Raw genomic sequence first — 23,308 nt, 5'->3', positions numbered from 1 at the left:
TGCCTCTCCTCATTTTCATACCAAAATGAATCACTTCACATTTTTCTGCACTAAATTTCATCTGCCATGTCTCTGCCCATTTCATCAGCCTGTCTATGTTCTCTTGAAGTTTATCACTATACTCCTCACAATTCACAGTACTTCCAAGTTTGGTGTCATCCGTAAATTTTGAAATTGTGCCCTGTACACCCATGTCTAGAACATTAATACATATCAAGAAGAGCAGGGGTCCCAACACTGACCCCTGGGAAACCCCCAGTCCAAAAAACAACAGTTCACAACTATTCTCTGTTTTCCTGTCACTCAGACAATTTTGTATCCTTGCTACTACTGTCTCTTTTATTCCATGTGCTCTAATTCTGATGACAAGCCTGTTATGTGGCACTTTATAAAATATCTTTTGGAAGTTCATGTATACCACATCAACTGCATTACCATCATTAACCCTCTGAGTTACCTCATCAAAAAACTCAAGCAAGTTAGTTAAACATGATTTGGCCTCAACAAATCCATGTTTGCTTTCCTTAATTAACCCACATTTGTCCAAGTGACTATCAATTTGGTCCCAATTAATTGTTTCTAAAAGCTTTCCCACCAAGATTAAAGTGGCTGGTTTGTAGTTGCTGGGCCTGTCTTTATGCCCTCTTTTGAACAAGGTTGTAACGTTTGCAGTGTAATCAGTTATTATAAACTAGTGTGGCCTTGACTATCAGCTTGGGGCTGCAGTGAAGTTATATACCCTGTTGGCAGTGTAACAGGAAGCAACTTTTGAACCTGGCTATTTAATTAACTGGAAGAAAAACAGGAAATGTATCGAGCCTTTATAAACTTCCCTTTCCTTCCTCCATCCCTCATATGCCTCAGTTCTCCCTTCTGTACATTCCACATCTCCAATTTCCACTCCGGCTGACCAAAGTACTTCCCAGTTTGGGTGGACGCTAATTATGGAGCAGAACAATCTCCCCGAGCAACAGATCCGAGATCGAGTACCAGATATATCAGTGATCCACATCTCAATGGGAAAAGATCACATTGGCTCCACTCACCTGGGTAGCAGTCTGATCCTGCTCAGATGGTGCGTCCCAGACAGGAGGATCCTCAGTCTTAGACTCCATACTTGAAGCCCTGAGGAGTCTCATGCAGAAACAGCTTCAGCAAGCCATCTACTGCCTTCACATGTTTATATCAGGCACATCCAGATGCTTATTCCTGCTGAAAAAAAGCAACACAATTACAACAAATATGAGCATAGCCAACACTGTTCAACCCAGGTTATAGAAAACACCTTGGGGCAAGGGCCAAGCAGAGCTGAGTGGGCAGTCCTCAACAAAAATGCACTGCAAAGCTTCAGTGTATATGCCCTATTTCAACATGTCAGATAAGTATCAAGACATTTTGACACATGCAGCAGGTTTAATGTTTTTAACCATGCGTGAAACGTATTCCACTGCTACTGAATGGCAAAAGCCAGCAACTGTTATGCTTTTCCATACTTCTCCAGTCTCATCAAATATTAGCTGCCATTTGCATGTCAATAATTATGAATCTTTACAACCTTTGCAAGACTGCTCATAAAGACTTTGCAGTTAAAAACCAAATACTGATGTATCTGAGATTTGCATATAAAAACTGTCACAATATAAGTGCAGTCATAGTGTAAAATATATCTCAATTTCCTAGTGGTTAATGGTTAAGTAAATTACATGGTTCTTATGCACAAATAGGAATTGCCATCAGCAACCTCAGTTCTTCCTTACCCACTGCACTGTACACCCCTTCTCTATCTCTCTCTCTCACACACACATATCTTATGGTGTAGGGGGCAACATATTGGCATGGATCGAAGATTGGTTAGCTAACAGGAAAAAGAGAGTAGGCATAAATGGGTCACTTTCTGGTTGGCAACATGTAACGAGTGGTGTGCCACAGGGCTCAGCGCTCAACTTTTTACAATTTATATAAATGACTTAGATGAAGGGAACGAAGGTATGGTTGCGAAATTTGCTGATGACACAAAGATAGGCAGGAAAGTAACTTGTGAAGAGGACATAAGGAGGCGACAAAGGGATATCGATAGGTTAAGTGAGTGGGTAAAGACCTGGCAAATGGAGTGTAATGTGGGAAAGTGGGAAATTGTCCACTTTGGCAGGAACAATAAAAAGCAGATTATCTAAATGGTGAGAGATTGCAGAGCTCTGAGATGCAGAGGGATCTGGGTGTCCTAGTGCATGAATTGCAAAAGGTTAGTATGCAGGTAGAGGACGTAATTAGGAAAGCTAATAGAACGCGATAGTTTATTGCGAGGGGAATTCAATACAAAAGTAGGGAGCTTATGCTTCAGCTATACAGGGCACTGATGAGACCACATCTGGAGTACTGTGTACAGTACTAGTCTGCTTATTTGATTTAGGATGTTAAACGCGTTGGAGACAGTACAGAGAAGATTTACTTGACTAACATCTGGAATGGGCGGGCTGTCTTATGAGGAAAGACTGGACAGGCTAGGCTTGTATCTGCTGGAATTGAGAAGTGTAAGAGGTGACTTGATTGAAACATAGAAGATCCTGAGGGGTCTTGACAGGGTGGATGTGGAAAGGATGTTTCCCCTTGTGGGAGAATGTAGAACTAGGGGTCACTGTTTAAAAATAAAGAGTCGCCCATTTAAGACAGAAGAGAATTTTTTTCTCTCAGAGGGTCGTGAGTCTTTGGAATTCTCTTCCTCAAAAGGCGGTGGAAGCAGAGTCTTCGAATATTTTTAAGGCAGAGGTAGATAAATTCTTGATAAGCAAGGGGGTGAAAGGGTATCGGGGGTAGGTGGAAATGTGGAGTAATCAGTTCAGCCATGAACTTACTGAATAGCAGAACAGGCTCAAGGGGCCGAGTGGTCTACTCCTGCTCCTAATTCGTATGTTCGTACCCCTACACACATACCCCTACCCCTTCAAACACACATACAAACCCTCCCCTACACAAACACATGCCTTCTCTCTCTCACACACACACACACAAACCCCTTTACACACACCCCCTACACACACACCTCTATGCAGCCCTTCACACACATACACACACCTCTATGCAGCCCTTCACACACACACCTCTATGCACCCCTTCACACACACACACACCTCTATGCAGCCCTTCACACACACACACACCTCTATGCACCCCTTCACACACAAACCTCTATGCAGGGGGCATGAAAAAACACTGGCAGACAAGATAAACGAAAATCCCAAGGCGTTTTATAAGTATATTAAGGGCAAGAGGATAACCAGGGAAAGAGTAGGGCCCATTAGGGACCAAAGTGGCAATCTGTGTGGCGCCAGAGGGCGTAGGTGAGGTTTTGAATGATTACTTTTCATCTGTGTTCATTATGGAGAAGCACGATGTACGTGTAGAGTTCAGGGAGGGGGATTGTAATATACTTGAACAAATTAGCATTGAAAAGGAGGAAGTATTAGCGGTTTTAGTGGGCTTAAAAGTGGATAAGTCCCCAGGCCCAGATGAGATGTATCCCAGGATGTTTTGTGAGGCAAGGGAGGAGATAGCAGGGGCTCTGACACAAATTTTCAAATCCTCTCTGGCCACAGGAGAGGTGCCAGAGGATTGGAGGATAGCGAATGTGGTACCATTATTCAAGAAGGGTAGTAGGGCTAAACCAGGTAATTACAGGCCGGTGAATCTAACAGCAGTGGTAGAGAAACTACTGGAAAAAATTCTGAGGGACAGGATTAATCTCCACATGGAGAGACAGGGATTTATCAGGAATAGTCAGCATGGCTTTGTCAGGGGGAGATCATGTCTAACAAACTTGACTGAATTTTTTGAGGAGGTGAATAGCTATGTAGATGAGGGTAAAGCAGTTGATGTAGTCTACATGGACTTCAGTAAGGCTTCTGATGAGGTCCTGCATGGGAGATTGGTCAAGAAGGTAAGAGCCCATGGGATCCAGGGCAATTTGGCAAATTGGCTCCAAAATTGGCTTAGTGGCAGGAGGCAGAGGGTGTTGCTCTAGGAGTGGAAGCCTGTGACCAGTGGTGCACCACAGGGATCAGTGCTGGGACCCTTGCTTTTTGTAGTGTACATTAATGATTTAGCCCTGAATATAGGAGGTATGATCAGTAAGTTCGCAGATGACACGAAAATTGGTGGTGTCGTAAATAGCGAGGAGGAAGGTCTTACATTACAAGACGATATAGATGGGCTGGTAAGATGGGCAGAGCAGTGGCAGATGGAGAAGTATAAGGTGATGCATTTAGGGAGGACTAACAAGCAAGGGAATATACAATGTATGGCAGCATCCTAGGAATTACTGAGGGTCAGAGGGACCTTGCTGTACTTATCCATAGATCACTGAAGGCAGCAGCATAGGTAGATAAGGTGGTTAGGAAGGCATATGGGATACTTGCCTTTATTAGCTGAGACATAGAATATAAGAGCAGGGAGGTTATGATGGAGCTGTATAAAACACTAGTTAGGCCACAGCTGGAGTACTGTGTACAGTTCTGGTCGCCACACTATAGGAAGGATGTGATTGCATTGGAGAGGGTGCAGAGGAGATTCACCAGGATGTTGCCTGAGCTGGAGCACTTCAGCTATGAAGAGAGACTGGATAGGCTAGGGTTGTTTTCCTTAGAGCAGAGAAGGCTGAGGGGAGACCTGATTGAGGTATACAAAATTATGAGGGGCACTGATAGGGTAGATAGGAAGAAACATTTCCCCCTTAGCGGAGGTGTCAATAACCAGGAGGCATAGAGTTAAGGTAAGGGACAGGAGGTTTACAGTGGATTTGAGGAAATATTTGTTCAGCCAGAGGGTGGTTGGAATCTGGAACACACTACCTGAAGGGGTGGTAGAAGCAGGAACCGTCACAACATTTAAGAAGTATTTAGATGAGCACTTGAAACGCCATAGCATATAAGGCTACGGGCCAATTGCTGGAAAATGGGATTAGAATGGATAGGTGCTTGATGGCCAACATGGACGCGATGGGAGAAGGGCCTGTTTCTGTGCTGTATAACTCTATGACACACACCTCTATACATCCCTTCATACACACACAGACCTCTATACACCCCGTCACACACACACACATCTCTATACACCCCTTCACACACAGACACACACCTCTATACACCCCTGCACACACACAACCTCGATACACCCCTTCACACACACACACCTCTATACACCCCTTCACACACACACACACACCCCCCTAAACACAATCTCTCCTCCACCTTTGCCTCCAACAACTGTAAGAGGCTCATGCACTTCTTTTTTATTTTATTATTATTAGAGATACAGCACTGAAACAGGCCCTTCGGCCCACCGAGTCTGTGCCGACCATCAACCACCCATTAATACTAATCCTACACTAATCCCATATTCTGACCAAACATCCCCACCTGTCCCTATATTTCCCTACCACCTACCTATACTAGTGACAATTTATAATGGCCAATTTACCTATCAACCTGCAAGTCTTTTGGCTTGTGGGAGGAAACCGGAGCACCCGGAGAAAACCCACGCAGACACAGGGAGAACTTGCAAACTCCACACAGGCAGTACCCAGAATCGAACCCGGGTCCCTGGAGCTGTGAGGCTGCAGTGCCAACCACTGCGCCACTGCGCCGCCCTTTTGTCACTAAGATTGAAACCATTCATTCAACTACCTCTGCTGCTGTCCTTTCTGCCTGCTCACCAAGCTAAACTCGCCCTAAGGTCCCCTCCTACTGAAGAACAACAAGGAGTTAACTCCTTGTTTGAGATTCTGCTGAAGTTACAAGTTTCAGTGGAAACAGACTGTCACATACCCCAGTCGAGAATTAAGGGCATAATAAGCATATCTGTCTTGCAATCACAACTGAGGAATGTATTAGCACCTGATGACCTTAAGAACCAGACAATGGAATACTCTGTAAATCTAAGGATTGAAGTGGTGTAAACGACTGGCCTTCCTGAAATCAAATGTCAGCAGGGAATAGATGATGCTGTTTTTCACAGAAGACCTTTTTTTTGAAAAAAGGAATATCAAGAATGAGAACATAAGTTGCCAATCAGATGTAAAGGTTTGGAGCATTGTCAAATTTGGATACAAGTTGGCCAAGATGTAAAGTGGAGCTCCGGGTACATTACTGTTCCTGCAGGCAGTCAAGGAAGACGGCAGAGTTTGGTCAACTCCACCGAAGGACCTACGAATACCATCAGCAAACCAACCGAGAGATGACTGGAGGTCTTAAGTTCGGAAATTAAGTTAGGAATTGGGGGTTTATCCTTTTAACAGGACAGGGTCCTGGGTAACGTAATTGTAGTTGCAACTGTAACTCGTAGTTGCTCAGTGTAACCCTTCTCTAAGGACTGTGGATAATTTAGCAAAATGATTATGAGTCATCAGAAGAAACTTGTCTCGCTGGCTAAACTGTCCAAGTCATACATTTGATATTTGTAATTCTGGTGTCATGAACTAGAGTGTAAGGCACATAGAGGGAGGGGTGGTCTTAGAGTGATTGAGTGAGGAAGAGAACTCCCTACAATACCCTATCCCCAAATTCATATCATTCTCTAGTTTCACTCCTATCTCCCCCATATACCCTCTCTTGAGCGCAACTTGTCTATGAGAACCACCTCCTGCTCTCTTGACCCTATTCTCACTAAACTGCTGACAAGCCAACTTCCCTTCCTTGCCCAAATTAGTGGATATTGTTAATGGTTCCCATTAAACGACTCCCACAGCTACCACACTTCTTCACACCCTACCTCCTCCTGTAAGGACTCCATTCCATTCTCCCAGTTTCTCCGTCTCCAACGCATCTGCTCTGATGATGCTACCTTCCACGACAGTGCTTCTGATATGCCTTCCTTTTCCCTCAACCAAAGATTCCTCCCCCCCACCCCCATCCCACTGTGGTTGACAGGGCCCTCAACCGTGTCCAGGCCATTTCCTGCACCTCTACCCTCACCCCTTCCCCTCCCTCCCAGAACCGCGACAGGGTTCCGCTTGTCCTCACTTTCCATCCCACCAGCCTCCAGGTCCAAAGAATCATCCTCCACCACTTCCAGCGTGATGCCACTACCAAATGCATCTTCCCCTCCCTTCCCGTCAGCATTCCAAAGGGATCATTCCCTCCGCAACACCCTCGTCCCCGTCCCACGGCACCTTCTCCTGCAATCACAGGAGGTGTAATACCTGCCCATTTACCTCCTCTCTCCTCACTATCCAAGGCCCCAAACACTTTCAGGTGAAGCAGCGATATACTTGTACTTCTTTCAATTTAGTATACTGTATTCACTGTTCACAATCTGGTCTCCTCTACACTGGGGAGACCAAACGCAGATTGGGTGACCGCTTTGCAGAACACCTCCACTCAGTCTGTAAGCATGACCCCGAGCTTCCGGTTGCTGGCCATTTCAAAACACCCCCCCCCCCCCCCTGCTCTCATGCTCACATCTCTGTCCTGGGATTGCTACAGTGTTCCAGCGTGCATCAACGCAAGTTCGTGGAACAGCATCTCATTTACCGATTAGACACGCTACAGCTTGCCAGACTGATCATTAAGTTCAATAATTTCAGAGCATGACAGGCCCCCCTTTTTATGTTTAGTTATTTTTTCTGTTTTCTTTTTTATTTGGTTATTTTATTTTAGGTTTTTTTTTTAGTGTGTTTAGTTTGTTTCTACTGTGCCTACCCACAGCTTGTTTTTTTTTTAATTTTTTTAATGTTTGTGCTTGGAGTGCTTTGTGCTTTACAGACTATTCACACCCGCTTTGCACTAAACCTTTGTCTTTCAGCACACCATTAACATACCATTTGCCTTTGTTCCATGAACTTCTAGTCAGCTATTCTCTGTGACCTTGTCCAATCAACACCTTCTCTTTTGTTACCTCTTGCCCCACCGCCCCTCCCGTACTTGCTTAAAATCTTTTACATTTCTAATATTTGTCAGTTCTGAAGAAGGGTCACTGACCTAAAATGTTAACTCTGTTTCTCTCTCCACAGATGCTGCCAGACCTACTGAGTAGTTACAGCATTTCTTGTTTTTATTACAGATTTCTAGCATCTGCAGTATTTTGCTTTTATATTATTGTTAATGGTTCCCTCTCCATGTAATGTCCCCCTCCCCTACATAGCTCCACCTCTCAAAAAATCCTCCCTGGACCCCTCTGTCCTTGCAAACTATCACCCCATCCCAACCTCGCTTTAGAGTCATAAATTTATACAGCACAGAAATAGGCCATTCGGCCCATTGTGTCTGTGCTGGCCAACAAGCACCTATCTATTCTAATCCCATTTCCCAGCACTTGGCCCATAGCCTTTTATGCTATGGCATTTCAAGTGCTCATCTAAATACTTCTTAAATGTTGCGAGGATTCCTGCCTCTACCACCCCTTCAGGCAGTGTGTTCCAGATTCCAACTACCCTCTGGGTGAAAAATCTTTTTCTCAAATCCTCTAAATTTCCTGCCCCTTACCTTAAATCTACGCCCCCTGGTTATTAACACATCCGCTAAGGGAAAACGTTTCTTCCTATCTAACCTATCTATGCCCCTCATAATCTTGTCTACCTCAATCAGGTCCCCCCTCAGCCTTCTCTGCTCTAAAGGAAACAACCCTAGCCTATCCAGTCTCTCTTCATAGCTGAAATGCTCCAGCCCAGGCAACATCCTGGTGAATCTCCTCTGTACCCTCTCCAGTGCAATCACATCCTTCCTTTAGTGTGGCAACCAAAGTTCTTGAACATGCTGTCACCTCCCAAATTCTTGCCCACCTTTCCTGAATTCGTTGTTTGAATCCCTCGAATCAGGTTACTACACCTACCACAGCTCTGAAATGGTCCTAATCAAAGCCACCTGGAACATCCTATATGACTGTGCCAGTGGAAAACAATCCTTTTTCTTCCATCTCACCCTATCTGCAGCCTTTGGCATAGTTGACCAGACCATCCTCTTCCACTTTCATCCAAGTGGGTGTAACCAGAGTATCATGCAGGCCCCCCACCAGCCAAGACGGAGGCACACATTATTTTGTCACATGAACATTAAAACTTAAAATTGTGGCTGGGAAGAAAAGAGGGCCTATCACAAGGAATTGCCAAGCCCCTGACTGGAAAGACATTTGCATGCTAGCAGACAGTGTTGGAACAAGGGATCCAGTCCTTGATTCCCCAATACGCAGAAGAAGTGGTCAGACCAGTTTTAGTCACACGACGAACTGACTGTTGGAGGTTTTTGAATTTGAACTTGCTGATAGAAAGAAACTCAGAAAGCTGTTTGCTCCTGGACTGAAAAGATCTCTCTCCTCCCATCTCTTTCTCACATAACTGAAGACCCATTGAAAACACATGAACCCCAAGAGAGAAAAGTCTCCTACAGTGAACAAGGTTTAAGAAGAATACTGGACCCCAATGAAAAGCAAGAACTACCTACAAAAGGACTATACAGTGAGCTCAAAACACAGTAAAAAGATATTGCCTCAAACTGTTCAACTTTATCTTTTCTTCTGCTCTTTTCTGTCTTTATTTGCATGTGCGTATCACGACTGCATGGTAGTGTGGGGCGCGGCGTGTATCTGTAGGTGTTAACCGAATTAGAGTTTAAGTTTAAACTTTAATAAATTTCAGTTTTCTTCTTTAAACCTGAGAAAACCTGGTTGTGCTAATTTCTTTGCCTTATAATTGGAAAGCGGTGAACAAGGATTCACCAGGGGGACCTCATAACACAGTGTGTTTAAAAATTAAACTCTGTTACAATAAGACCAGGCGAAGACAGTAAAAGATCCCTAAACACCTTTCTCACCTGATCGTAACAAGAGAATCACTTTATTTTATTCATTCACAGGCTGTGGGCTCGCTGGTGATGCCTGCTATTATTGCCTACCCCTAACTGCCCTTGAGAAATTGGTGGCGAGCTTCCTTCTTGATCCGTTGCAGTCAGTGTCTGCTTATTATACTTTGTCATGATGGTTTGATACAACTGAATGGCTTACTAGTACATTTCACAGAACAGTGAAGAGTCAACCATATTGCTGTGGGTCCAGAGTCACATATAGGCCAGGATGAGTAATGTCCAACTTTCCCTGTAAGCTGCCTAAAGTCCCTGCGCAGGTTCTTTAAGTTACTGCACGTGCAGGCCAAGCAAAAGAGTTAAAAGGGACTTTGCAATTAATAAATCACCCGCGCATTCCAAAAAAAAAAATTGAGGGTACCTTGGGAAGGACAGCAGATTTCTTTCCCTAAAGGGCATTAAATGAACCAGATGGTTTTTTACGATAATCCGGTAGTTTCATGGGCACTATTATTGATACTACCTTTTTATTCCAGATTTATTAACTTAACAATTCAAGTTCCCCAGCTGCCATGTTGGGATTTGAACTCATGTCTCTGGATCATTAAGCCAGGCCTCTGGATTACTATTACAGTAACAGAAATGCTGTTCTCTTCTTGCTCCTGCACCATTACACCTGAAGTCCCCCAAGGATCTTTTCTTGGCCCCCTCCCCATTTCTCATCTACATGCTGCATCTCAGCATCATCCAAAAGCACGTCAGGTTCCACATGTATACCGACAACACCCAGCTGTACCTCACTACCATCTCTCTCGACCCCTCCACTGCCTCTAATTTGTCACTCTACTCGAATTTATTGGATGAGAAGAAATTTCTTTCAACTAAATACTGGGAAAACCAAAACTATTATCTCTGTCCCTGCCAAAAACTCCATTCCTAGTCACTGAATCCATTCCTTCCCTGGCCACTGTCCAAGGTTGAGGCAGAGAATTTGTAACCTTGACATCCTATTTAACCTTGAGCTGAGCTTCCAAACAACTATCCTCTCAATTACCAAGACAGCCTCTGCAACACTGCCCATCTCCACCCCTGCATTAGCTCATCTGCTGTTGAAACCCTCTGCTTGTTCCCTCTAAACCTGAGCATTCTGATACTCTCTTAGCCGGCCTCCCATCTTCCAACCTCCATAAACTTCATCTCACCCAAAGATCTGCTGCCCATATAATTGCTCGCACAAATTCCCATTTACCTAATCCCTGTGCTCGCTGGCCTCTACTGGCTTCCAGTCCGGCAGCAGCTCCATTTTAAAATTCTCATCCTTTTTCTCAAATCCCTCCATGGCCTCAGCCTGTCCCCATCTCTGTAACCTACTCCAGCCCTACAAACTTGCAAGATCCCTACGCTCTCCAATTCTGGCCTCTTGCACATTCCTGATTTTAATCGCTCTGCCATTAGCGGCCACACCTTCAGCTGCCTGGGCCCTAAGCTCTGGAAATCCCTCTCTAAGCTTCTCTGCTTTGCTCTTCTTCTTTAAGACAGTTCTTAAATTTACCTCTTTGTGGCTCAGTGTCAAAATTTTGTTTGATAACTTATATTTATATAGCACCTTTGTCATAATAAAACATACCAAGACACTTCACAGGAGCATTATAAAAACTAAAAAGACACTGAGTCACATAAGGAGATATTAGGTCAGATGACCAAAAACTTGGTCAAAGAGTAGGTTTTAAGGAGAGTCTTCAAGGACGAAAGTGAGGTCGAGAGGCAGAGAGATGTAGAGAGACAAAGTCATACAATGGACTTTAATTTTGTTAAGTCGATGATATGGTGTTTTGTCAACCAGTGGAATGACTGATGAAGGATATGAGGAGTGTAAGGTGGGCAAAAACAAAGATCATCTGAGTCCGTTCATCTCAACCATTTAGTTTAACATTCAAAAGCAACAAAAGATCATCTCTTTCCTAGTTCTGTCAATCCAGTACCTCCTCCTCACCATCAAGATCTCATTTCTTACTGTCGCAACTGAGTCCTCAAGTAACGGCTGGATATTAGTTTACTCTTTAATTTGGTTTGTGGGCATCACTGACAAAACCAGTATTCAATGCCCATCCTCAATTGCCCCAGAAAAGGTGATGGTGAGCCACCTTCTTGAACTGCTGCATTCCATGTGGTGAAGGTGCTCCCACAATGCTGTCAGTTGGGAGTTCCAGGATTTTGACCGGGCAATGAGAAAGGAACAGCGACATATGCCGCAAGTCAAGATGGTGCGTGACTTGGAGGGGAGCTTGAAGGTAATCGTGTTTCCGCACACCTGCTGCCTTTGTCCTTCTAGATGGCGGTTGCAGGTTTGGGAGGTACTGCCAAAAGTCTTGGTGATTAGCTGCAATTCATCTGCAGATAGTACACACTGCAGTCAGTGTTTAAGGTGGTACAAGATGCCAAGCAAGCAGAATGCAATGTTCCGGATGGTGTTGAAATTCATGAGTGCCGTTGTAACTGCACCATCTTAATTTTATTTAATTATCCCTCCTGTTCAGCACATTTAAAACCTGACATCTCAATTTCTACCCCCAAGAACAGGTTGAGCTCTGTTAGCCTCGTTTTCTGGCTCAATGATTCAGACCCACAACCCTTAAATTTGTTCCAGTGCTTTGATATCTGTATTTATGCATACTGCATAACATTTCACAATACTCTCAGCATGGTCTCGCTAAGACAATATGAGAAATATCAAGTTGCATTTATATGGTGCTTCCCATTCTCAGGATGTTCCAAAGCTCTCAACAATTAATGGGTACTTTTAAAGAGAAGGCACTGTTAGGTAAGCAGACACAGGAATCAATTTTAATACTGCAAGGTCCCACAATCTTTGACCGAAAATCCCTATTCTTGTTTTTTTCCCAAAATGCATTATTTCACACTTATCTACATTTAATTGCATTTTCTATCTGAAATCGTATATAGCTCATTTGCCAAATCCCCTTTAGTATTCTCCATAAACTCTGAATTATCTGCTTATACCAGGACCAATATCTGCACTTCCAATTCTTCTACAAGAACAAGCAACACCCATTAAACCCAAAATTTTCCTCCTTGACCCACTGTTCATATCCTCATCTGGCATCCACCTCATATACACCTACATTCTCACTGTTACCTGACAAAATATTTATTAATTCTCAAGCATACCTTCATCGTGCAGAACTAGATTTGCCTCTGAGCAGGCCTACTTATTGTTTTACTATTTAAATACGCTTGCACAAGTAATTATTCTTTCCTTTTATATTTTCGACTAGCCATTTTTCATATTCTCATTTTTCAGTTTAACCTCCCCTGTACACATTCTTTAATACTCTTCTGTATTGCCAGCTTTGATTTTCTCATATTCTTCCCTTTTAAGTGTCTATTTAGCTTTAACGTTAAATATTTATCCATGCAACTCTCTGAGGCATACTCTTTATGTAATACAGTAATGTATCCATTTTGTACTTTATCCTTTTCAGATTTGAAGATTCTCAGTGCTGATCCATCAACCCATTTGCTGAATTTTCTGCCTGGTTAATCTGGGCCAGATCCTTTCCTAGCTCATTGAACTTTGCCTTTTGCCAGTCCAGCACTCTTACCATTGATTATTCATTATCCTATGCTATTTTTTTCTTTGAACCTAACTTTGTTACAGCTGCTGTCTCCAAATTGTTCTCCTACTCTCATCAGTTATTTCCAACAACCTAATCAAGCTCAGCTTCTATCCCTATCAGACTACAAACAGTGAGCTAGGAAGCGGTCTTGGAAAAATTCTGAAAAGCATTCCCCACGTATCTGCATTACATTTATCTTTTCTTTTAATAATTAAAATAACACTACTGCTCTGTTGGGCATACGTATATCTTTCTCAAAACAGCTTATAGATTTCAATGAGTGGGAAAGATATAGATGAGCAATTTTGCAAGACAATTACAGAGTAATGTCGAGTCTTGATAATGGGACACTAGTTATCCCAATATAGACTGGGGGAGTAATAGTGTAAAGGGCTGGGGGTAGTGGGGGGGGAAGGGGCAGGGAAAGAGTTTCTGAAGTGCGTTCAGGAGAATTTTCTTGATCTGTACATTCCAGCCCATTGAGAAAGGAGGCTTTGCTGGATCTGGTTCTGGGGAATGAGGAGGGCTGAATGAATCAATTGCCAGTAAGGGAACATTTCGGGAACAGTGATCATAATATCGTCAGGCTTCAGTTAGCAATGGAATAGGACAAGGAGCAATCTAGAGTAAAAATACTTAATCGCAGCAGGGTAAATTTCATTTTTTTTTTTAACATTCTTTCATGGGATGTGGGCGTCACTGGATCGTCCAGCATTTATTGCCCATCCCTAACTGACCTTGAGAAGGTGGTGGTGAGCTGCCTTCTTGAACCACTGCAGTCCTTGGGGTGTAGGTACACGCACAGTGCTGTTAGGAACGGAGTTCCAGGATTTTGACCCAGCGACAGTGAAGGAACAACAATATAGTTCCAAGTCAGGATGGTGTGTGGCTTGGAGGGGAACTTGCAGGTGGTAGTGTTCCCATGCATCTGCTGCCCTTATCCTTCCAGGTAGTAGGAGGTGTGGATTTGGAAGGTGTTGGCGAAGGAGCCTTGGTGAGTTGCTGCAGTGCATCTTGTACATGGTACACTGTTTACACTGTGCATCGGTGAAGGGAGTGAATGTTGAAGGTGGTGCATGATGTGCCAATCAAGTGGGCTGCTTTGTCCTGGATGGTGTCGAGCTTCGAGTGTTGTTGGAGCTGCAGCTATCCAGGCAAGGGAGAGTATTCCATCACACTCCTGACTTGTGCCTTGTAGATGGTGGACAGGCTTTGGGGAGTCAGGAGGTGAGTTACTCGCTGCAGAATTCCCAGCCTCTGACCTGTCACAGTACTTATATGGCTACTCCAGTACAATTTCTGGTCAATGGTAACCCCCAGGATGTTGATGGTGGGGAATTCAGCGATTGCAATGCTGTTAAAAGGAGATGGTTGAATTCTCTCTTGTTTGAGATTGCCTGGCACGAATGTAACTTGCCATTTATTAGCCCAAGCCTGAAGGTTGTCCAGGCCTTGCTGCATATGGACATGGGCTGCTTCAGTATCTGGAGAGTCACAAATGGTGCTGAACATTGCACATTCATCAGCAAACTTCCCCACTTCTGACCTTATGATGGCTGTCCCTAGGAGACTACCCTGAGGAACTCCTGCAGTGATGTCTTGGGACTGATATGATTGACCTCCAACAACCATAACCATCTTCCTTTGTGCTAGGTATGACTCCAACCAGTGGGGAGTTTTCCCCTGATTCCCATTGACTCCAGTTTTGCTGGGCTTCCTTGATGCTGGTCAGTCAAATGCTGTCTTGATGTCAAGGGCAATCACTCTCACCTCACCTCTGGAATTCAGCTCTTTTGTCCAAGTTTGGACCAAGGCTGTAATGAGGTCAGGAGTCGACTGGCTCTGGCGGAACCCAAACTGAGCGACAGTGAGCAAGTTATTGCTGAGTAAGTGGCGCTTGATAGCAATGTCGATGACACTTTCCATCACTTTGCTGATTATCGAGAGTAGACTGATGGGACGGTAATTGGCAAGATTGGATTTGTCCTGCTTCGTGTGTACAGGACATTCCTGAGCAACTTTCCACATTGTTGGGCAGATGCCAGGTTGTAACTGTATTGGAAAAGCTTGGCTAGGGGCGCAGCCAGTTCTGGAACACAAGTCTTCGATACTATTGCCGGAATGTTGTCAGGGCCCATAGCCTTTGCAGTATCCAGTGCCTTTAGCCATTTCTTGATAACGTGGAGTGAATCAAATTGCCGGAAGACTGGCATCTGTAATGCTGGGGACCTCAGGAGGAGGCAGAGATGGATTATCCATTTGGCACTTCTGGATGAAGATGGTTGCAAATGCTTTAGCCCTTGTGTTTTGCACTGATGTGCTGGGCTCCCCATCATTGAGGATGGGGATATTTATGGAGCCTCCTTCTCCAGTTAGTTGTTTAATTGTTCACCACCATTCACGACTGGATGTGCAGGACTGCAGAGCAAGACCTGATCCGTTAGTTGTGGGATCGCTTAGCTCTGTCTATTGCATGCTGCTTCCACTGTTTGGCATGCAAGTAGTCCTATGTTGTAGCCTCACCAGATTGACAACTGATTTTTAGGTTTGCCTGGTGCTGTTCCTGCCATGCTGTCCTACACTCCTCATTACACCCTAACTTGACGGCAATGGTGGAGTGTGGGGCATGCCAGGCCATGAGGTTACAGATTGTGGTTGAATACAATGCTGCTGCTGCTGATGGCCCACAACCGCCTTTAAAGAGGAGATGGTTCGGGTACAGTCGAAGTACATTCCCACGAGGAGAATAGGTAGGGTAAACAAAGCCAGAGCTCGCTGGATGACAAAAAAGATAGAATGTAAGATGCAGCAGAAAAAGCTTAAGATTCAGAGATGTCAGGTTGATAATACCAGTCAGAACCAGGCTGATTATAGAAAGTTTAGAAGGAAAGTGGAAAAGAAAATGAGAGGCAAACAGAGTGTGTGAGAAGAGACTGTCAAATGCCATAAGGAAGTCCTAAAATCTTCTATCGGCATATAAAGATTAAAAAGGTAGAAAGAGGAGGGACGGAGCCCATTAGGGGTCTGAAATGCGATTTATACATGGAGGCAGAGGACATGGCTGAGGTGTTAAATAAGCACTTAGCATCTGTCTTTACCAAGGAAGAAGATGTTGCCCAAGTTAAAGGCCTACTACCCGACCTGAACCCGACTACATGTCGGGTTCGGGTCAGATCGGGTTGCACTTCCGGGTCCACCATTCGGGCTCGGTTCGGGCCGGGTCAAACACGCTCTATCGCAGGTAAGTGGCTCCAATGTTAGTTTAATTTTTGAACTAGAAAGGTGGTTTTGTTACAGTTATTTTAAGCTTGTGCAGATCAGCAAGAAAGTGAAAATAAGTTAACTGATGGTCGGGCCTGGTCGGGTTGGGTGCAGGAAAAAAATGGAAGGTCTCGGGCCGGGTCAGGTTTTTTTTTGCAGACCCAAGCAGGCCTTTAGCCCAAGTCATAAAGAGGAGGTAGTTGAGATACTGGATGAGTTAAAAATTGATAAAGAGGAGGTATTAGAAAGGTTGACTGTACTTAAAGTTTATAAGTCACCAGGACTAGAAGGGATGCATCAGAAGAGAATGCTGAAAAACAAAGACTTGCATTTATATAGCTTTCAGAACCACCGAACGTCTCAAAGTGCTTTACACCCAATGAAGTACTTTTGTTTTGAAGCGTAGTCACTGTTGTGATGTAGGAAATAAAGAAAAGTATGGGTGGAAATCACAGAGGTACTAGCCATAATCTTCCAATCCTCCTTAGATATGGGGGTAGTGCCAGAGTACAGGAGAATTGCAAATGTTATACTCGTTCAAAAAAGGGGCACAGGATAAATGCAACGATAGGCGAGTCAGTTCAACTTCAATGGTGGGAAATCTTTTAGAATCGATAATCCGGGACAAAATTAAGAGACATATATAGATTAAGTAAGGAAAGCCAGCACGCATTTGTTAAAGGTAAATTGCGTTCAAACAACTTGATTGAGTTTTTTGATTGAGTAACAGAGAGGGCTGATGAGGATAATGCAGTTGATGCTTTATGTATAGACTTCCAAAAGGTATTTGATAAAGTGTTGCATAATAAGTTTTCCAGCAAAATTGAAGTTGAAGGAAGAAAAGGGACTGTGGCAGCATGAATATAAAGTTGTTTGCGTTGACGGGAAGCAGAAAATAATGGTGAACACTAAAATAAAAGCAAAATATTGGAAAGGTGCTGGAAATCTGAAAGAAAACCAGAAAGTGCTAGAAATACTCAGCAGGTCTGGCAGCATCTGTGGAGAGAGAAGCAGAGTTAACATTTCAGGTCTGCGGCCTTTCACCAGAATTGGCAACGGTTAGAAAAGTGTTAGGTTTTAAGCAAGTGAAGAGGGGTGGGTGGTGAGGAGGAGAACAAAAGGGAAAGTGTGTGATAGGGCAGAGGGCAGATGTAATGGGATAAAGACAAAGAGAGAGTGTTAATGCTTGTAGTGAAAGACAAAGCATTAGTCCACAGAGAGAATTAATGGCAGAATAATAAGCAGCTCTGCCCAAATGCACAACATTAAAAACCAAGTTTAAGGCAGGCATATAGTTTTAAAAAATAAACAAAATAAATTTAAAAAGTAAAATAATAAAAAAATAAATAAAAAGGCCAGTCACATGCTCTGAAATTGCTGAACTCGAGGTTCAGTCCGGAAAGCTGTAGAGTGCCTAATCAAAAGATCAGGTGCTGCTCCTTGAGCTTGCATTGATGTTCACTGGAACACTGAAGCAGGCCAAGGACAGAAATGCGGGCATAAGAGCATGGTGGTGTGTTGAAATGGCATGCAACCAGAAACTCGGGGTCATGCTTTCGGACTGAGCAGAGGTGTTCCACAAAGGGTCACCCAATCTATGTTTGGTCTCCCCAATGTAGAGGCGACCGCTAAATTAAAGGAAGTACAAGTAAATCGCTGCTTCACCTGGAAGGAGTGTTTTGGGGCCTTGGATGGTGAGGAGAAAGGAGGTAAAAGGGCAGGTATTACACCTCCTGCGATTGCATGGGAAGGTCCCGTGGGAAGGGGACAAGATTCGGGGGTGACAGGGGTGTCTCTCTCTCCTTGAAATCTGCCATCATCACACCTCTCCACAAAGAGCCAACACTCGACTCCAATGCCCTTGCAAACTTCTGCCCCATCTCCAACCTCCCTTTCTTCTCCAAAGTTCTTGAAGGCGTTGTCGCCTTCCATATCCATTCCCATTCCTCCCGGAACTCCATGTTTGAATCCCTACAATCAGGTTTCCGCCACGCCACAGAACTGAAACAGTTCTTATCAAAGTCACAAATAACATCCTATGTGACTGTGACAATGGTAAACTTTCCCTCCTCGTCCTTCTCAACCTGTCTGCAGCCTTTGACCATACGTCCAGCTGGGGGAGATGGCTCTCACCAGGTTTCATTCTTATCTATCTAATCATAGTCAAAGGATCACTTGAAATGGCTTCTCTTCCTGTTCCTGCACCATGGCGTCTGGTGTCCCCCAAGGATCTATCCTTGGCCTTCTCCCATTTGTCATCTACATGCTGTCCCCTGGCGGCATCAGCCAAAAACACAGCATTAGTTTTAACATGCATGCCGATGACACCCAGCTCTACCTCACCACCACCTCTCTCGACTCCTCCACTGTTGCTAAACTATCAGACTGCTTCTCTGACATCCAGTACTGGATGAGCAGAAATTTCCTCCAATTAAATATTAGGAAGATTGAAGCTACTGTTAATGGTTCCCACTCGAAACTCCATCCCTCTCCCTGGGAACAGTCGGAGATTAAACCAGTCTGTTCGCAATCTTGGTGTCCCATTGGACCTCGAGATGATCTTCCGACCACATATTTGCACCATCACTAAAACTGCCTATTTCCACCTGTGTAACATCACCTGACTTTGCCCCATCTCAGCTCATCTGCTGCTGAAACCCTCATTCATGCTTTTGTTACCTCTAGACTTGACGATTCCAATGCACTCCTGGCTGGTCTCCCACATTCTACCCTCCGTAAAGTCAAGTTCATCCAAAACTCTGCTGCCCGTGTCTTAAGTCGCACAAAGTCCCGTTCACCTATCACCCCTGTGCTCGCTGATCTACATTCGCTTTCAGTCAAGAAATGACTTGATTTTAAAAGTCTCATCCTTGTTTTCAAATCGCTTCATGGCCTCGCCCCTCCCGATCTCTATATTTTCCTCCAGCCCCACAACCCTCCAAGATATCTGCGCTCTTCTAGTTCTAGCCTCTTGAGCTCCCCGATTTTAACGGCTCCACCACTAGTGGCCGCACCTTCAACTGCCTAGGCCCCAAACTCTAGAATACCCTCACTACACCTCTCCGCCTCTCTCCCACACTTTCCTCCTTTAAGACACTACTTAAAACCTACTTCTTTGACCAAGCTTTTGGTCATCTGACCTAATATCTCCTTATGTGGTTCAGTGTTATATGTTTTGTAATGCTCCTGTGAAGTGCCTTGGGACATTTTATTTTGTTAAAGGCGCGATAAGTAGTAGTTGTTCTTCTTAAAGAGAAGGCTGAGAGGAGATTTGATAGAGGTGTTCCGAATCATAGGCGGTCTAGATAGGATAGACAGTAACTGTTCACATTGATGGGAGGGTTGAGAACTAGGACACAAATTTAAGATGAATGGCAAAAGAACAAAGGCAACTTGAAGAAAAACGTTTAATGCAGGATCCAGAATGTACTGCCTGAGGCAGAGGCAGATTCAATCATGGCTTTCAAAAGGGAATTGGATAAGCATCTGAAGGGAAAAGATCTGCATTGCTACTAGGAAAGGGTGGGGGAACGAGACTAGCTAAATTATCCTTGCAGAGCCAGCACGTACTCAATGGGCCAAATAGCCTGCTTCTATGCTGTAAAAAGACAGTGACAATGACTCAAGGTGGTCAGTCCAAAGCAGCATTACAACTAAACAACAATGAATTGAACAATGTAGACAAATTCTGCTACCTGGAGTGAACGGTCTCAAGTGAAATGAAGCTTGATGAGGAGATATCGGCTCGTATTGCTATGGCATTTGGAAAGCTTCAGGAAAGAGCCTGGGAAAAAAACCAAATTCACAATTGTCACATGACCAATAATCTATAACGCCTGCATATTGAGTAGGCTGCTGGATGACGCTGAAACTTGGGACTACATATCAGAAGCAGGAACACAGATTGAATTCATTTCATATGCATTGCTTGAGAAAGATCCTTGGGATCCATTGGCAGTATACATTCCCCATCACAGAAGTACTGCAGCTTTCTAATTCAGAAAGTGTCATGGCAATGCTCAAGTGACATCAACTACAATGGCCAGAGCATATCATTAGAATGGATGATGGTTGCCTACCAAAAGATGCACTCTATGGAGAGCTTGATGGTGCCAGTAGACTAGTTGGGCAACTAAAGCCAAGATACATGGACTCATGCAAGCAAGACATAATTTGATGCCAGATTGACTTAATCAGCAGGGAACAGTCTGCATATGACCGAAGCACGTAGATATCAATCATCGGCAATGATGCAAAGCCAAAGAAAAGTGCTGTAAACATTCTATGATCTCAGTCCTCTAACTCACCTTGTTATTGGCCTGTAATGTACATGGAGAATGGTACCATTTCCCCTCCTATTTCTTGACTCTATCCACGTGGATTCTGTAGAAGAGCATCTTTACATGTTTGCACAATAACAAATTTACTAACACTGCATACCTTAAATGCTTTTCTCCTCCCTTCATTACTCCTGACCATTATATTCTCACACCCATTCAAGCCAAAACTAGAGGAGACCACTACATTGGGGAGATCAAACGCAGATTGGGTGACCGCTTTGCGAAACGCCTCCGCTCAGTCCAAAAGCATGACCCCAAGCTTCCGGTTGCTTGCCATTTCAACACATGCCTCTGCTCTCATGCCCACATATCTGTCCTGGGCTTGCTGCAGTGTTCCAGTGAACATCAATGCAGGCTCGAGGAACAGCATCTCATTTACCGACTAGCCACGCTACAGCCTGCCAGACTGAACATTGAGTTCAATAATTTCTAAGCATGACAGGCACCCCCCAACCCTTTTTATTTTCAGTTTTTTTCTTTTTATTTTAGTTTGTTTCATCATTCATTTTTCTTACCATGTGCCTGCTCACTGTTTGTGCTTTGGGCCAGGGCTGTTCATTTTCTGTCTATTAACAGCCTCTCTGCACTAACGCTTTGTCTTTCAACACACCATTTACACAGTTTGCCTTTGCTCCATGACCTCTGGTCAGTTTTTCTCTGTGACCCTGTCCTATCAACACCTTGCCTTGTGTTATCTCTTGCCCCATTCCCGCTTTATTTACTTAAAACCTATTACATTTCTAATCTTTGCCAGTTCTGAAGAAGGGTCATTGACCTGAAACATTATTTCTGCTTCTCTCTCCACAGATGCTACCAGAGCTGCTGAGTATTTCCAGCATTTCTTGTTTTTAAGTCTATAGCTTATATTATTTGTAAGCTGTGCTGGTAAATGTGAGATGGTGCTGCTGGACACTGCATTTGTTTTATCTGCATAAATAGTAAAATCAAGTTGGGGCAGATAGCATGAAGCAGTCATATTTTGTGAAAGGACAGTTGTTTGTGGGATAGGGATACCTCCAACCATAGCTTGCTCCTCTTACGGAGGCGAGCGGTTAAAATCTCAGCGAATAGAGGCTACAAAAAAAATTCTATTCAAATGGTAACTTCAGTAATAAAAAAAAACAAAGAAAATAAGTCCATCGGTCTTGACCCAGTGAGTCAGAGCACACCCCATGTTGGTACTCGAAGGTTATCTTACGCAAACTGATGCTGTGAGCACAGGCGGATATCATGAAAGACTCTATTTTGTCCTAGGCTGATGGATTAAAAGAAAACAATCAATTCACTCAGTATAAGGCAGTGATCGACCTGGAACTGTCACAATCTATATGAAACACCTGGTCTTTGAATAAACAGAGCTACCAGAGGATTTTTTCCTCCACTGACAGAAAAGGAGAACAATTTGGTAGTGATCACTGATTATACCTTGAAAGCATCTGGAGAGTATAAATAGGGTAATTTCCTGACTTTGTGCTGCTTAGTGGAGCCTCGCAGGCAGCTATGCAAATTGGGAAATGATGGGCATGTTGCCCAAAGCTTCTGAATATGCAGTGTCAGCAGGTGAGAATCCCCACCAACAGTATGAATGCAAAATGTCAGCCCTGAAAAATCTATAAGCAAGGAAGCTATGTTGATCCAGTACAAAACCTTAGTTAGGCTACAATTAGAGTATTGCATGCAGTTTTGGTAAGGATAGCAAAGCAATGGAAAAGATACAGCTAGTTTGGTTCACTTAAATGTTATCTGAAAAGAGGTATAGTTATCAAATTCTGCAGTTGGGCTTTTATCACAAGCTGAGAAGGTTAAGAGGTGACCTAATGGAGGCCTTCAACGTTATGATGCAAGTATACAAGATAAATAGTAAAAGATTGTTTCCTCTGGTCTAGGAATCAAGAGGACACAGACTCAGATTACTAGAAAAAAAGCAAAAATGAAGAATGTTTTCCCCCCAACACAGAACAAATGCTTCACAAGTGTCAATTGAAGCAGAAATGTTAACATTTAAAATGGAACTGGATAAATAATTGACAACGAATATGAAAGAATATATTGAAAGGAGCAGGGAAATGGGATGAGTTGAAAGCTCCAGCTGGAGATTTACCTCAAGCCACATGGCCCCCTTCTGTGCTATATTTTCTCTGACTGATGTGGGTTGGACCAGAGAACACCATTGCACAATTTACAAGTACAAGGTTAGAGATTAAGGAAAAAGATAAGTGAGTTGATTCTTTAAAAGAGAACTGGATTGATAACTTCAGTGCTTCTTCTGAACAGCCAACAGAGC

General features: G+C 43.7%; 1 protein-coding gene across 1 annotated transcript in view; it reads right to left on the bottom strand.

Moving 5' to 3' along the window:
* The window catches only part of prdm10 (PR domain containing 10), a 222,800-nt gene that overhangs the window by 191,422 nt on the left and 8,070 nt on the right, over positions 1–23,308 (bottom strand). Inside the window, exons 3-6 of the mRNA XM_068054249.1 lie at positions 21,540–22,279; positions 20,992–21,067; positions 20,380–20,468; positions 1,047–1,212 (exon numbers count right to left, since the gene is read on the bottom strand). Coding sequence (XP_067910350.1) covers positions 1,047–1,139 — 93 coding nt within the window. The 5' untranslated portion in view covers positions 1,140–1,212; positions 20,380–20,468; positions 20,992–21,067; positions 21,540–22,279. The remainder of the gene's footprint in view (positions 1–1,046; positions 1,213–20,379; positions 20,469–20,991; positions 21,068–21,539; positions 22,280–23,308) is intronic.

Source organism: Heterodontus francisci, chromosome 22 (genome assembly GCF_036365525.1).
Source record: "Heterodontus francisci isolate sHetFra1 chromosome 22, sHetFra1.hap1, whole genome shotgun sequence".
NCBI classification, from domain to species: domain Eukaryota; kingdom Metazoa; phylum Chordata; class Chondrichthyes; order Heterodontiformes; family Heterodontidae; genus Heterodontus; species Heterodontus francisci.
This window is presented reverse-complemented; position numbering and strand designations above follow the sequence as displayed.